At 25.9% G+C, this 17,899-nt stretch overlaps 1 protein-coding gene across 1 annotated transcript; it reads left to right on the top strand.

Annotated features, from left to right (window-relative positions):
* The first annotated feature begins 1,969 nt into the window (after window positions 1-1,969).
* On the top strand, window positions 1,970-3,323 carry LOC114177448 (uncharacterized). Its single transcript, XM_028062796.2, has 3 exons — window positions 1,970-2,334; window positions 2,480-2,585; window positions 2,852-3,323. The coding sequence occupies exons 1-3, from the start codon at window positions 2,296-2,298 to the stop codon at window positions 2,992-2,994; spliced, it is 288 nt and encodes a 95-aa protein (XP_027918597.1). The 5' UTR covers window positions 1,970-2,295; the 3' UTR covers window positions 2,995-3,323.
* The last annotated feature ends 14,576 nt before the right edge of the window (window positions 3,324-17,899 follow it).

Here is a 17,899-nt window from a genome sequence, read left to right on the forward strand (position 1 = left end):
AATATTGAAATGAATGTGTCGAACGGTATAAACAAACTAAAATATTATAATGAAATGTGTTTAAAACGTCAAATAAACTTAATAAAATTTGGTTAAAAAAACTAAATTCACACATTTACAGAGTTGTGAGATTAAATTAATTTAAAATTTTCAAAAAAAATACTAATTTCAATTTTCACCAAACGCTAAATGACAAAAAATAAAAACAAAAAACATATTTAACCCTTAAAATTTGACGTGCGTAGTTAATAGACTTACGTCATATAATAATACCTTACAATGAATAAAAATTTTAAAATGGATGGAAATTAATATTTTCACTAACTTAATCCCACATTGAAACTAGTTATCCATTTAGAACAAAACTCTTATCAGGAATCAACTTCTAATTTGATCTTGACACCATATCAAACGTTTATTATTAGAAAACAATTATAAAACAATTCTAGCAGTTAGTCGGCACAATGCTATATATAAGAGTGTAATATTTTAACATATTAAAAATTCAAATATAAATTTAAATTATATATTAAAAAATACGAAAATTAAATACTATATAAAAATAAAAATATTTAAACTTACTTAATATATTTGGTTAGAAATAATTTCAATCCCGTATGAATTGAGCTCAATTCTCATAAAATATCAATGAAAAAGTTAATATCCTTTTATAATATTTGTAATATAAATATATAGTCTACTGTATGTTTATAGATTAAAATATCCTATAGATTAGATATCTATGTCCCAACCTGATATCTTATATTTTAATTAATTTTTTTTATTATAATACAAACTTTTAAGTCATCTTTATCAATTAAATATTAATCATTTAGGTGAGTGGATCATTTTATATATTATCTGTTAAAATATTTGCATGCAATAAAAATAGTATAAACGCACTTCCAGTGAAGTACCCTGTAAAATAAATTTTATGAAATGTATTAATATACATCAATAAATTATATGTGCTTATTGTAAATGTATCATGTATATATAGCAACCACGCTATCTTATATTTTACACAATATACATTAAAAAAAAGGTCTCACTAAAATATTAGAAGTATTAGCATTTAAAAACTAATAAAAATACACATACAATTACGTAAATCGAATAAAAATTTCTAAAAACATTCAACATTCCCTACGTAAATGCACTGTGAAATCCAAATTTGATTATAAAGACTAACTGTCTTCATAATTTTGTTTGTAGAAAAAAATAGTAAATTATGATAGAGACTTTACTAATATAATTTAAAACAAAAACTAATTAGATTAACCAATGGAGACTCTACGAACCCACTTTTTCCAAATAGGTTAAGTAGGATATATCAAAATGAATAAACAGAACGAGTAAGTAAAACTATCAAAGGAAAATATTAATAACATATTTCCGCCGTATTCATTTTACATTAGCGGATAAATCTTGTCATAAAACACACATTTTATGAATCAAATTACACATTTAATAAATGTATTTTCTAATTTTTAATTTAACCAAGAATAAAATATTTGCTAAAATATGAAAGATCGATTATCTGAATATAAATTAATCGAAGTGAATAAAATGAAGGAATAACTTTACCCTGTGGAATAATTATTCTATTTCCAACGTAGCATTGATTGATGACACCAACACAACAATATTTTTCGAAAAAAGAAACATCCAACACATATGGTGTGAGTATGGTACATACATGCATGCATTGAGGTGGTGGCCCCACCAGTGCCACTTTGGAAAGACATAAGGATCTTGGGACCCACGTTTCACGTGAAGGTGGGTCCCACCGCCACGTAAGATGCCAACAACGGCGTTTGGTGTTCCTCATGCAATGCAGAATCTCTTCTAATCCTCTCTCCACCAATCCTCGTTTTCCTCCCACGTGGTCCTGTGGGTCCCACCCTATTCATATTCATTTGTTTATGTATGTGTCGTGCCCTCTTTGTCTAATCTCTCTCTTTTTTTTATTTCCCTCTTTCCCTACCATTATGCCATGCTTATTAGTATTTTTTTTAACACTGCACTGAACCACCTTCCTTATTAACCTACTACCTTTTTCATTTTTCTTTCATCCTTTGCTTTTCTCTTTTTCTTCATCTTTTCTTGTCCTTTCTCCTTCTTCTCCTCATTCCACCATCTCTCCCTCCTTCTCTTATAATCATATTACTTTGGACTATATATACGAAACATAACTTTATATTTATTTATACAACCAGAGAATCCAACCCCCACCTAATATAAATCTCAAACCTCTCACACTTCCAAACTCTATAACAAAATCAATCAACACCCATGGAAGAAGACTCTTCCTCTGCTGCTTATATCCGTCTGGTGAGTTTCAATTCATTACTTTCCCATTTATCTCTGAAACTATTGTTAATTAATTTCTGAGAGAAAAAAAAAGAAGACAGATCTTTCTTTTGTTTTCTCTGGTTGCATGTGTAAGTTTCTGATGATCAAATATATATATGTGCAGGTGCACCGTTTGATAGAGGAGTGTATCTTGTTCAATATGAACAAAGAAGAGTGCATGGAGGCTCTTTCTAAACATGCAAATATCAAGCCTGTTATTACTTCCACCGGTAAATTCAGTCGTTTTTTTCGAGCTAATGAAATTAATAAATTAGAAAATTTGGAAACTGTACATGCTTTTACTATAATTATGACCATTTAGTCTATTATAACTTCCAGACAACAGCCACTGTCACTGTATATTTGACTAAAATAATTAACGTGTTAATCGATAACAGTTATATATATTGATCTTGGTATATGAATAAAATATGTGTAAATCTTGTATTTGATTTGAGACATGTGAATGACACATGCATGCATGTGATGGAAGCAGTTTGGAAGGAGTTAGAGAAGGAGAACCCGGAGTTTTTCGAGGCATACTCGAGAAGCAGAGCAGAGAAAGGTTCGGGTTCTGAGAGAGAGACGAGGCAAAGGATACAGAACATGGTGTTAGATTCTTCCAACCAACGAGTTTAGATTTGAGACGCAATCGAGATTAATCATGAATAAAATGAAGATGAAGGAAGCATGTTGTTTATGTAATAATATCCTAATCTGAGGGTAATAGTTGCAGAACCAAACAATATTAGACCATGGGACAACATCGTAGTATCATCATGTATATGGGCGGCATAAATGGCTTTATTTGATTTGTCCCAAGATGTAGAAGTTTAAGTCAGCACTCTACAGTGATTGCAGAGTGTGACATGGCATATATACAAGTCTTGTTCTGAATAATTTTGAAAAAAAATATTTGTGTTATTATTTCATGTACAAATAAATAAATAAATAAAATTATTTGAAAATGTTAGTCTTGCAAAATATTTTTTCTTCTTCCTTCACTTTTAACCCTCCAGAGTTTTAGAATAATAATTTCTAATTCCAAATATTTATTTTAAGATAAATTAAAAATATTTATATTATGAATCTTATTTTTGTAGTGATTCATTAACATTAATAGGTCACTTAAAACCATTATTTAACTTTGGTTTATTATATTGATAGTTTTATTAGTGTCATATAATAATACGAATAACAATTTTCAACTTTTGAGAGACTAAAAATTTGGACTATAACCATATAAAAATCAATATAATCTTTTAATATAATATACTAATTATATATAATGGAGTGTTACTGTATTCTCTTAATACTTTCAAGTTCGAAAATAAATCAATACATAATTTACCCTTATATATCGAAAAAAGAGAAAGATTTTGATGCGTTTCTCTCATGATTATGTTTCAAGTCCGAAAATAAATCAAGACAATCAACATGATTATGTTTACTGAAACATCAAAACGTTCCAAGATTAAGACCAGGGCAACAGGTCGGGTCGGACACGGATAGTATGATATCCGTACTCGACCCGCTAAAAAAAAATTCGCTTGTTTATTCGTCGGGTATCCGCTTAAAAAATACTCGCAGATATTTTTAAAACCCGGATACCCGTAAATATTTAAAAAAATATGTATTTTATAAATTTTTTAATATAAAATTATAAAAATAAAATATAAATTATATTAAATTATAATTATAATTAAATTTGACATAATAAAATATACTATTACTTCTAATTTTAATTAAATTTAACTTAATAAAATATAAATTAAATTTTAATTTTAATTTTTTGTGGGTAACGGGTACCCGCGGGTACGGATAGTATGATACCCGTACCCGACCCGTTTATAAGCAGGTATTAAAATACCCGCTACCCGCTACCTGCAGGTATTTATTACCCGCGGGTAGTAACTATCCGTCGCGGATTTTATCCGCGCACGGATAGTTTTGCCATCCCTAATTAAGATGATATATTCACCACTCATCCTTGAAAATCTTAAAATTTTCAATTTCAAATAAAAACAAAATAATATGTGAATTTGTTTAAATCGAGTCTCAAAAAAAAATGTTGATATAATATTTAAAGAAAATATTTAAAGCAATAATATTCTAGAGCAACCTATCTTAAAATTGTGCGGTTTTTTAGATCTTTCTTTGTCATGATATATGTAAGCTCTATTTTTCCTTTCAATGGCCAACTTTTATTAGTTAGCAAACCTGAAGCAAGTCTATCTTTTTTTCTATAGATTTTTAAATACACAATAAAACCTCTTAAATATATATAATAATGTTTACATCTATCATAATTAATAATAAAGAAGATATATATCGAATACCACATATTCATTCATAGTAAAAATCAAAATTTTCAATCTCATTACTAAATATGTTACTTCACTTTTTAATTTAGAATCTTCACAAAAATTTGGTAACTAAGATAAAAAAAAAATTCGTATTTGGCTATTAAAATTTTTTCATTAAAAGGATTTCATGAAAAATTACATTTGAAAAAAATTCCATTGTTTTGCATAAGACTCAAATAAAGAATAAATACACGGTAGAGTATTAAAACATGAAGTTACATAAGTTAGAGACAATGAATCAGCTCTACATATATGTAAGACCCCTTTTTCACTTCGGGTTTTTTTTTTTTTTCATTCTATCACTTGCAAGTCTTTTTTTCTTACTTTCTTTTTCCTTTGCCTTTTCTACCTTAATTTCTTGAAATCTCACTCTTTCCATAACGTGATCTCTAGCAGTTAGAAGATTATGAAATAGTTTTATAGTTGAACAGATCATAGTTAAAGCCTATAGGTGTTCAACGTTTTCTCACCTAACCAAATAATTCTTAGTTGAGTCTTAATTAATTAGTTTAAAAATAAAACATTTTCTTTTTATTGATCTTGTATCATGATCCTTTTCTACATGTTGACTCTAAAAAACAATTACATACTATTGACGAACACAATCCATAGGTAATAATAACAATCAATCAATAAGTCATGTTTACCAACACTATTAACAAAAAAAATATGTCAGTAAACTTTATCGATGGATGAACAAATCCGTCAGTAAACATCCATAGGTAAAATGTACAACTAGATCTCCTTCTTTCTTATCTTCCTCTTCTTCTTTCCTTTGTTTCTTCACCATTTCCACCTTGTTGTTATCGATTCGCCATGCTACCATTGTCACTCCTAACTCATTTTCATTCTTTGGGGTTTCATCCTCCTCCTATTTGTCTCTTGGTCTTTGTTTTTCCTCTTCTTCCTCCTCCTCTTTCACCTTCTCCCGACCCTCCTACTCCTTCATATTCTCTCGACAACCACCATCGTTGTCTTTGACATCCTCCACATATCGGCATCACTGTCGAGCCACCTCCTCCCCTACCTTCTCCTCCTTCTACATTTTATTTACGTTAATTCTCAAGTTCATCTTAGTTTTGCATTGTTTTGTATTTTAGTTGTGTTGTGTTGGTTTTACCTCTAACATGTCTTTTAAGTGTGTGAAACAAGGGAATAGGAAGCAATTATGGAGGAAAATAATATAAAAATCAAGGAAGCATGATTAGACAAGAAATCACAATTTTAAGGCAAATACATGCATCGAACGATACTAGAATCGTGCCCAACGCTACAAATACAGAGAAAGGACTCACCTGCATGGCTGCTCGCTCAAGGAATTTCGCCGAGAAAACTTGTAATATTAGTTGGGTGACCAAATTGCTCACGTAGTGAATTGCAAGTCAGAGAGCACCTAATTTTATGCCTTGTTGGGCAAGAGTGTTGACCGTTATACGTGAAAATGGGTATTTAATCATGTTTACACGAGAGGTTTGGATCATTCCTCATTTTGCACAATTATAAATCATCTTAGGTGCTTGGGAGAGGCTCTTGGATGTTGCTAGAGGTGTTGGGAAATTCTTTGTTCTCCTTCTTGGGTTTCCTTCTATATCCGTGGAGGTTTCCCCCCTTTAGGGTTTGAGAGAAATATGGGCTACGAATTGGAGGTGAAGGTGCAATGAGAGACACGATTGGAGCATGGAGTAGCTACAAAAAATCTTGGAGAGGGCTTACTTCTTTTCTATGGTTTGAATTTCTTCCATATCTTTTCAATTTATAAACTCTAAGTTCTACACCATGGAAAAGTAAACCTATTGTTCATGTTAGATGTAATAAACTAAATTCTTGTGTAATTGGTGTTGTTAATATAGATGAATTTTCGTTTCTGTTTTAGTATTTGATTTCTATGCTTAAGGCTTGTTGTATCTTGACAACCTATGGCTTGATTTTTTGGTTCTTAAGGTGTTGGAAAATGTTTTTTGAATCTAGAACTAAAATTAAATACCTAATGGAGATTGTATCTTAGGAATAAAATATGATTCATTAGCAATCTTAAGACTATTGAACTTAATGCAAGTTTGCTTGTTGAGGATTCAAGGAATTGAACTCAATGAATAATCATAGGCTCAAAGTCACTAGGAATAGGATTTGAGTATCTTTGTGAGTTGATTTTAACTAGAATACGAAATTGAGATAATTGAATATGCATGAGAGTGAAGTCGATGGAATCTAGTCTTGACGATTGTAAATAATTTATGTTAATTTTCTATTGTACACCAACTTTTTTATAAAATACCAAAAGAGTTTTTGTGTGACAAGAGTTGTCATGTGTTGCACAAGTTCCTTAGGAGATAACGATAAATACTTATTACTTACTATGTTGCAACCAATGCACTTGCCTTTTCGTGCTAACAGTCATTTGCATATGCCTCTGCCATTACCAAAAAGTATGTAGGATTCTAAAAAGAGGCCTATTGTGTGTGTTTTTGATGTCCCATGATCATTTGTAGAATTGAGGTTAAAATATATATTTGGTCCCTATTTTCGTTCATTTATGTCAACTAAGTCGTAATGTTTTTTTTATTCAATCAGATCCTAATATTCGTCAATTTTGTTCAATTTTGTCATTTTTTTCCTAATGTCGTTTAAATAATTATCGGTAATGAATTGCGACTGCCATATGTCACTTTGTGATTTTTTATTTAATTTTTTTTTATTTTGTTAAAATGTCCACATGTCAGCCTACCAATGTGTCATGTGTCAGAGTTAGTGTTTTATATTCAATTTGGTCCATATATTCATTATTATTGTTCAATTTAGTCCCAATTTGTTTTAATGGAACAATTTGTCATTCTCTAAATTAAGACCCACATTTATTTTTGGCTTAATTATGTTTTGAGTGCATGATAAATTTGAAAACTTTAAATTGAGAGCCTAATAAATTTTTTTGGTCTATTGAGTCCTTCAAATTTTAAAACATTCCAATTCAGCCCCTACACTTAAGTATAGTTGTTAACTTTATGATATGACAGTTATATTGCATTGTCACTCTCCATAAATATCGTCACATAATATTTTATTACAAGAGACCGTGATGACGAGATCTTACCAAATATTTACAAAATGTAAGAAAATATTTTTAAATGTATTAAAATTAAAAAAATTTAAAAATATAAAATATGTAACTGTAAATTTATAAAAACAAAACTATAAAATTAAAAATTAAAAGATATAAAATTACAAAAATTAACAAATTACAAACTTATACAATTATAAAAGTATATAATTTTGATAATTATAAAATTATAAAATATACAAATATAAAAATAAAAAATTATATAATTATATAATTATAAAACTAGGTATAAAAATTAAGAAATTATAAAATTTTGAAATTATGAAAATAAAAAATTATAAAATTATAATTTTTTATTTTTTTTAATTTCATATTTTATATTTTAACAATTTTTTATTTTAAAATTTTATATTTTCAAAATTGTAAAACTAGAAAATTATAACATAAAAAACTTTAAAGTATAAAATTATAAAATTACAAAAAAAAATTATAAATTTTGCAAAAAATTACAAAAAAGTTTAAATTATGAAATTATAAATCATAAAATTATAAAATTATAAAACTTTAAAACTTTAAAATTATAAAATTATAAAACTATAAAATTATAAAACTATAAATTATAAAACTATAAAACTATACAATTATATACCTATAAAATTATTAAACTATAAAATCATAATATAAAAATTGTGAAATATAAAATTAAAAAATAAAATAAAAGTAAAAAATTTATAATTCACAATTTCAGAATTTCTTAATTTTATAAATTTGTAACTAGTTTTATAATTATATAATTATATAATTTTATAATTGTATATTTTATAATGTCGTTATTATCAAATTATATATATATATATATATAGTAATTTGTTGATTTTCTTAATTTTATATGTTTAACTTCTTAATTTTTAATTTTTTAGTTTTAATTTCATAATTTTACAGTTACATGTTTTATATTTTTGTATTTTGAATTTTGTAATTTTATAATTTTAATTAAGTTTAATTTTTTTTTAAACACATCTAATATTTGAAAAAGATCTTGGCATCAAGGTCTCTTGTAACAAGGTATTATGTGATGATATGATGCACGAATACGATATGTGTATTGAATATGATACGTATCTGATACGTCGATACATTTATTTTAAACATAATAGAATACTATACGTGATACATACTTGATATATGAGTATTGAAGAGTGTACAATAATTCTTAAAAATATAATAAATATATAATTGTTATTGTGTGAATCCAAATTAAAACTATATTACTAAAGTTGTCACCATAAAAAATATAAAATATTGTCATTGTAAAAGTACTACTACAATAAAAATTTTAAATAATAATCAATTTTAATAACAAAAAATATGGTAGAGACCAATTTCTTAACGAGAGGTCAATTTAGAGATCAATTATTTTGGTAGCCAAAATCTTGATTGCTAATGTTAATAAACAATTTAAGAACCAATTATTTTGGTAGTTAAAACCTTTATAACTAATGTTAGTGACCAATTTAGAAATCAATTTATAATAAAAACTATTTTAATTATAAATTTAGAGATCAATTTCAATTTTTTTAAACTATTTTAGTTGGCAATAATTTTTAGTTTTTCAATTGGTACCTAAATTAGTCATTATATAATGATTGATTATTTGTTGTCATTAAAATTGGTCATTGTTCCAATATTTTTCTTGTAGTGTATTACGACTTTATAAGTTAGATGTTTCATTGATAAGTATTGATAAAATATCCTAAAATATCATATACGAATACACGTCAGAGACAAGATATGTATCCAATCCAAGTTGAAGAAGTATTGGTGCATCATAGGGAGACATCTATGGGAAGTGATTGTGGAAGATAATTGTCACATCATAAAATTAGTTGACACACTTAAGTGTAGTTCAATTGAAATTCTTTTAAAATTTTAAGAACTCAATAAACCACAAAAATTTATTAGGAACTCAATTAAAAGTTCCTAAATTTATCCAGAACTTAAAACACAATTAAACATTTATTTTTTATATAAATGTTATAATAATATTTTTATTAAAATTCATATTTTTATTAAATATTTTGATTTAAGATTACAATTAGTTTAAAATTAGAACAAAAATTTTAAAAATAATAACTAATATCATTGATATAAAATTGTAAGAGGTTACAATTTTACACATTATTTCTACTTATTTTCACATGTTTTGATCATTTTTGAATAAAAAAATTAAAAGATAATTTCCTCTTATCTCATTTAAGAATATTTCTAATGGAATTTTTTTTACTATTTCTCAAGAAAAATAATTTACATATAGAAAATGTTAAAATATATTTTTATAATTATAATTATATTAAATTATATTTTTATTTTATTAATAATAATAACATATAATTTTAAAATATAACATTTTGACTTTCCAAAATTATTAATCATGATTTATTATTGAATACAAATTATATATATATATATATATATATATATATATATATATATATATATATATGAGTTACCACTCATATATCTACTATATATAACTTCAGAACAACAAATATATACCTCTATCAATTTGTAACAAATGCACACTAAAGACATGCACAACAATGTACACACATGCACCCAAATCTGCTTAACTCAACATCTATGTACACTTTCATTTAAGTCCATATTTTGATAAGAAGAGTTGGATTTAAGTGATAAATTTATTTATAGAATTAGGAGTTATATAATTATGAAATATTAGAATCATATAATTATAAAATATAATGAATTATATAATTATGAAATAGTAGAAATTATATAATTATGAAATATGAGGAGTCATATAATAAATTACATATTTATTGAAAAAATAATTTATCTCATTGTAAGAGATGAGCAGCTAGAAAAACACGGAATACAAATGTCAAAGTCTATAACTGAATGATCGTTAGTCCGTTGTTGGAGATTATTGTTTTGTTGGAGGAAACTAAATTGTAGGTCATGCAAAATATTGATCAACAATACATAATTGATGAAAAAGTCATTCAAAAATTATCTAAAAATTTTATCTTTCTAAATACAAACTATACACGGAAACATTACTATGTACCCTACGTAAAACTATGTGGTAGCATAAAATAACACGACATAAACACATGCTCTCTTTAAGGCAAAATCCATACAACCAAATTAGAACGTATGGACACTTTCCTATCTTTCATTTAAAAAATAATGATTATTTTATTCACAATATTTTATAAAATAGTTATAACAAAAATTATAATTTTTTAAAAATATTTATTATCATAAAAACATATTAATGTAATTTGATTTAATATCTTACAATGAGAAATTATGTTTAGAATTATTTAAACAATACATTTTTTATTATCGTAATGAAGATGAACAATAAAGAGAATGATAAGAGGGAATAAAATGATAAATTACATTTTTATAATTTAATTTACGAAATGATAAATTGGGAATAAAAAGAAGAGAATTATGTGACTCCCAAAAGAGTTTTATATCCTTAAATATATACTTAAAAATAAAATGAAATATTATTGAAAAAAGTATTTGATTGATTTTTCAAAAAATACAAAATCATGATTAACTTTTAAACTTTTACTATCATAGGTAAAATAATTATTTTCAATTTATTAACTAATTAAAAATAACTCAAATTATTATATATTATTATTATTATATAATTTATTGGTGATATTATTTTTGTTTTTTTATTGTTCTTCCACATTAATGTGTGAGAGTGCATCAAAGAACTGGGGTGATGATGTTGTATGCGTATTTGTCGGAAATATTTGTCCCCTTGGTGGTATTGTGTGTAAACAGTGATGCTTACATTTTGAAAGGTTTTATTGTCTGTACCGTGTTTTGCAAATGGTTAGTGTAAAATAATAATGTTGGAACATGAACCATTCTTATTTGGTGGGTCTTTGTCCTATACTTTGTCTGTGTTCGGAATCTCAACATTTCTCTTTCACTTTCACTCTATTCTTTTTTTCATTATTTTCTCGTTTAACTTGTGCTCTTGGAACCATACCAAAATACTCATTATCTCTTCACTCATGCTTCCTATTCATGCATCACACAAATTACTTACTGCTACACCAAACTAAAACATCATGTCTCTTAATCCTTTTCAGTACAATAGATGTTTCATAAATGTCTTAGACTTTCTAAATCAGAGTACTTTCTATTTATATTTTTTATTGTTTTTAATTACATGATTACAGTGTGTTATCTTTCAATTTACTGTCCTTGTAAAAAGACGTTGTATGTTTTTATTAGTATGTTCTAAACATATCTACCCAAAACGAAAATAATTTATTTGAATAAGGTAATTTAATTTTTTTTTACTAAAACATTTTAAGTATCATCAAATACAAAAAATATTATTTTACTTTTACACATCAACCGAAAAAATAACTGCTATAAATTTTTAATAAAATAATTAGGTTGACATCTATAAAAAAATATCATCACTGACATGTTAAGAAAAAATATTAGTATTGGTAATATTAATCGGGATATAAATTTGACCTACAACAAATAAGTAAACTCAATAATGCCCATTGTCAATTATTAAATAATTCAGATTGATAAAAACAGTTAATATTAACCCCCCAAAAAAAAAGTCAAAGATACATTAACATATTTTAAAGATATAACAGATAAACCAAAAATTTCACAAGTCTAAATTCAAAAAATTCTCTCATCAATTGGTTGAGAAAACCATGATTGATTTTGGTGGAGAAAATAATCATTAATGTTAGTCGATAAACAATATTGATTTATGTTAATTTAAAATACCTCGAAGATAAACTAACAATAATATTTATTCATTTTAATATATAAATATAGATTTGAAATCAGTTGAAAAAAACACTATTAACATTGAAAAAAACTAATATCAATTTAGAAATAAAACTAATCTCTGTTGAACCACCTTGAAATGCTAATTGAAAACAATTAGGCTTGATTTTAGTATAAAAAAAAATTCCACTTTTATAAATTAAGAGAAATATATATACTGAACCAATGATATCTAGATCTTTATTAGATTAACCACATATTGTTTGAAGCCGAATGTCAATAATATCTCAATTGAGATTATGCCAAAAAGAGAATACAAATAAAGATGACAGTGATTTGAGAATAATCAAGTATCAAAATTTTCAAATCTTTTTTTTTAGATAGAATTTCAATTTTTTAAATTAATTAATCAAATTAATTTTATAAGTCACTAAATTTTCAATGTAATTTTAGTATCCAAACAAATATTCTAAAATAAACTTAATTATTTTGTAGAAATAAATAACTATTACTAATTTCTAATCCGATTAGTGTGTTCAAGTTTAAGATATTTTTTATATTTATTATCCTCAATCTTAAATAAAAGGTAAATCTTAGATGGTGAGATTAAGGATGTCAACAAAATTTGTAACTGCGAATATCCACATATAAAACTTGCAACGGATAGGAAATGAACATTCGCAGAGTAACGGGTACGAATATTTTTAATACCCACATGTTAATCGGGCGAGTACGAGTATCATAGTATCCGCATTTGTGGATACTCGTACCACTATACTCTAATTTAAATTAAAATAAAAATAAAAAACATGATTAAAATATTAACTTATTGCTTTTGAATGAGTTATTTTTTTATCAATTAGTTTAAAAAAAATTATTTGTTTATAAACTGCCATTCAACACTGTTTAAATGAGTTATTTGGACTTTATTTAAAATTTATGAATGTTATGTATTGTATTTTATTTGAATTTACGATTAAAATATGTTATTAAATATATTTTTTTATTAATACTCGCGGATACCCGTAGATATATGTGGATATTAAAAAATTATACGGGTACCCACATAACGGATAACAGATAGCCGACAAATATAAATACAAATACGAAATAAATATTTATCGAGCGAATATCGTGCAAACCCATTAACATCCCTAAATAGGATATGTTATAAGTTGTTTTAGACAGCAAGATATTTTAACAATAACACCACTTAATGAAAATAAAATGTTATTTTTATTTTAAACCAGTTGGAAACATTTTAATAAATTATACATATAGGATTAATAGTGAAATATAAAAAAACTAAATAAACAAAATAACTTAAATATTTAATGTACAGATAACAATTATAAGAGTATAAAATTATTCAAGAAAAATATAAATATCTCAAAAAAAAACATTTTCATTAATAAAATTGAATTCAATTATCATATAAAACATCACTTAAAATATGATAATTTCAATCATTTTACATTTATTGAATTTTTTTCTTCAGAAAATGATTCTATTAAACAGTTATAATTCAAGAAATTTGTTAACAAAATTTAGTCGTTAACTAATTTTTGTAGTTTTCAAAATTTAATAGAAAATAATTCTATTAAACACTTATAATTCAAACGTCTATTATGATTTTAATAATAAAAAAAAAAAACACATTTTTAGAGAACCAAGAGTATTTTCCTTTCTCTCATATCAAAGGAAGAAAATAGGTATTAATAAGGTAGTTATTCATCATTAAATGATAAGAAGAGAGGTATATATCAAAATAACATAATCGAATTCTTTAAAATAAAACATAGCTAATTTTCATTCTCAAATTTTATTGATTAGGTTAATGAATTCAATATATTTAATGGTTCCTTCGATATTAAAATAATTTAAATACATTTTTTTTTCTTTCAATTTTGAATATGTCTTTGAAGAAAACGATAACAAAATTTCAAAGTAAACGACATATGGAATTCGATAATGAACCTTAACAATATTATTTTGTATCTTGATTAGACTCATAATATGTTATAAGCAGTTGTTAGAGAAGTAGTTTGTATGTTTTAAAAATTAAGATTTTGCTTTGAACACTCAATAAAATTTAACATATAATTAAGGAAGTAAACTCTAATTTCATATAAAACCAAAAAAAGAAAAAAGAAAAAAAAAACATATTTTTGTCTTTTACTAATATATTATTGCAGCCTGTCATGTCATTTTTTGTGGTGCAAGGGATAAGAACGGGTCACAAGAAGCAGTGGCAAATTTGCTTCACTTGTGTTTGCCACTTGAGTTATCGATGTGCAACATCTATTTGCACTTTAAAACAAAACACCTTTTAGTTTAAAGATAAGTTTAGAAAATTATATTATCAATTTAAAAGCATAAACATCTATTCACATTTCTTTTAAGTGAAAAGATTCTGAAAAATTAAAAAGAAAACCCATAAAATGTTTTTCTAAAACTTCAATTAATACTTATTGGAGAATGGATATAACGACAGGTTGAATTTTTGGTGAAATTTTTGGTGCATAGTACAAGTTCGATGAATCGAGAACATTTGTGGTTTAAGAAAACTGTACACAGTTTCATCCACTCATATTATTTTATTTTATAACTAAAACCTTAAATATGTTTGAATAAATCTCATGGTGTTGTCTTCTTCGTCTGGCTGGACACTTAGAGCTTCAAGTTTAAGAGTTTATATTGATGGAAATTTGATTATAAAAATTCAAAATTCTATTCAAATTAATCCTCTAACATAGTTTATATGCGCAGCTTGAACTATAAGGACCTATTGGAAAATTTTATATTCTGATATTAACTAGAAGTCTCAAAAAATTACAAATAAAACTACACAATTCACATTTCATAAAGTTATTTCTATTAATAGGATTACACTCAAAATTATATTATTAGTAACAACATCCATGTGATAATATCAACACTATGAGTTATCCATCTAACGTGTATTTATTTTTACTGAGAATGACATAAAGACTCACAATAATGATTGAATCAAAGATTATCCAATTAATTATCTTTTATTGCTACTAACAGATATTGTAAGTATTCCCTCATATTTTAATGACAAAATATTTCAACAATTACATGATAAATCAACTTTATTATTTAAAGATTTAACAATTATTCATTACAAGAAATTAATGGCATTTTTTCCTTTAAGCATGATACAATTCTAATTAGCAGATATTATGTTATTAATCTCATAAATATATAATACATAATAAATAGCTTATTCTACAAAATAAGTGTATAACATATACACATATAATTGTATATAAAATTTTTTCAAAAAAATCCAACTTAGTATATCTAAGAAGTTATACCATATACAAAGGTTTACACATTTACATTTAACTTAATTAGTAATTTAGTCATTATATTTATAATTTTAATTCATTTTGGTCTTTATATTTGTTTTTTATTCAATTGAGTCCATTTTTTGTTAGTTAAAATCAATGTGATCTTTTATATTAAATTGATGTTAACGTTGTTTGGAAGGTGACAATGAGTGAGTCCAATAAAAGATTTAATTAATAATTTAATTCCTACATTTTCTTTTGATTCAATTGAGTCTTCATATTTTTTACATAGAGATAATGTGATCTCTTTATTCGCTAGCGTCGTCCTCCATTGGGAACGAATCCAAAAACTGCAACTAGGTTCATGTGTCCATCTTCGACAACAGACAAAAACAAAGATCTTGGAACTAAGATTATGAACCTAAAGTAATTGATCTTGAATTTGAAGAGGCGATATAGTGGGATCGTTTCGTCAAAGAGTAAGAGGTTGGAGAGGGAGAAAAAAATTTGGATTCACATGTGGTCACCTTCTAACGATGTTAATATTGATTTGGGTCAATTGAGTAAAAAAAACAATATAAGGACCAAAGGGAATCAAAGACCTAAACATAGGGACCAAAATATTAATTAAGCCATTTACATTTATACACAAAATAAAAGAAAATAAAAGAAACTTTACCTTATTGTTGTTATCACTTGCAATATTCTTTGCTCACATGTATCATACGATACGATTATTATAGGTGGATATCACAACACCACAAAAAAATAAGGGTAAGCCAATAAAAATTGAGAAACACTACAAAAACAAAACTAATATCAATTATCAATCTATAAACCAACAATTCAAGTAATCTTACATAACATGTATCAATTGCAAGCTCAACCTCTCACTCATTTATCACACTCTTATTATTTCTATCGTAAATTTGATTCAACAACAAAAAAATACTTTAGAAACATAATTTGTCTTCAACTCAAAACCACCAATTAATAATAAGAATCAAATGTTTATCATATAATATAACCATCACAACACAACCCTCATGACTCAGATTTCGTAGACATTTGACTCTACTTCCAGAATACCAATGTATTTAGTGAGCTCATGTACATGTCATGATTTAATCACTCCTCAAGAGATTTAGCTATAGATTTAAATATCAGGACCCAATGTCCATCTCGAGCATGACTATGGTAAATTCCTTATATGTGCGAGTTATGGTTCCTTTTCACATTGCACACAAGTACAAAAACCTCCTTCAACTCTCACCCCTAAATATAATCATCTATGTGAGTTTGATACTAGTAGATTCAAAATGTTCTCTATACAAAATCCTTCTCAATACACTATCTAGCATCACATTGATGTAGTACTTCGTCCTTAGGAATCACTACATTCATAACACCCACATAAAACACATATCTCATTCCAAAACAATTAAATTTACTAAACATAAGGTTTAAAAAATTTCAATTTTATTTAACTTTAGTTATAAAACATGTAGCTTCACAAAGCACCTACATTCTTTCACCCAATGAGTTGCCTTGATTGGTAGTCTTGCTTAATGACAACATGGCTCACTCATTGAAAGGCCAAGATTAAAACTCCTTGTTTTCAAAATGAATGTTCTCACCCAGCGAAACCCTAGTTTGCTCAACAAGTGAGTATTGAGAGTAAATTTCTTAAAAATTCATCCAATGAGCCAAATTTCACTTGGCTTGTCCAACGAAAAAAATGATTCATCCAACGAAAGAAATGCCAAAAGCTTGCTAGAACAAAATCCTCGTTTTCATCCAATGACACTGAAGTCTTGCCTAACAAAACTACATATTTCAAAATCATATTTATGAACTTGTATCAAAATATATTCAGTTTAATGTAAAACCTACCAAGACAATCTAAATGATGATACTCATATATCATATATCAATTTACTTAAATTATGTAGTTCAACCTAATAAAACTTTCATAAACAATCATTTCACAAACA

This window comes from Vigna unguiculata, chromosome 1 (assembly GCF_037176805.1).
Source record: "Vigna unguiculata cultivar grain cowpea cultivar isolate G323 ecotype 2 chromosome 1, ASM3717680v1, whole genome shotgun sequence".
Lineage (NCBI taxonomy): Eukaryota > Viridiplantae > Streptophyta > Magnoliopsida > Fabales > Fabaceae > Vigna > Vigna unguiculata.

What these genes read in the sequence shown, in the direction of transcription:
- LOC114177448 (XM_028062796.2), top strand. Translation starts at nt 2,296, where the DNA reads ATGGAAGAAGACTCTTCCTCTGCTGCTTATATCCGTCTG. An exon ending in CTGCTGCTTATATCCGTCTG is followed by an intron (nt 2,335 to 2,479) that starts GTGAGTTTCAAT and finishes ATATATGTGCAG; the next exon opens with GTGCACCGTTTGATAGAGGA. An exon ending in GCCTGTTATTACTTCCACCG is followed by an intron (nt 2,586 to 2,851) that starts GTAAATTCAGTC and finishes TGATGGAAGCAG; the next exon opens with TTTGGAAGGAGTTAGAGAAG.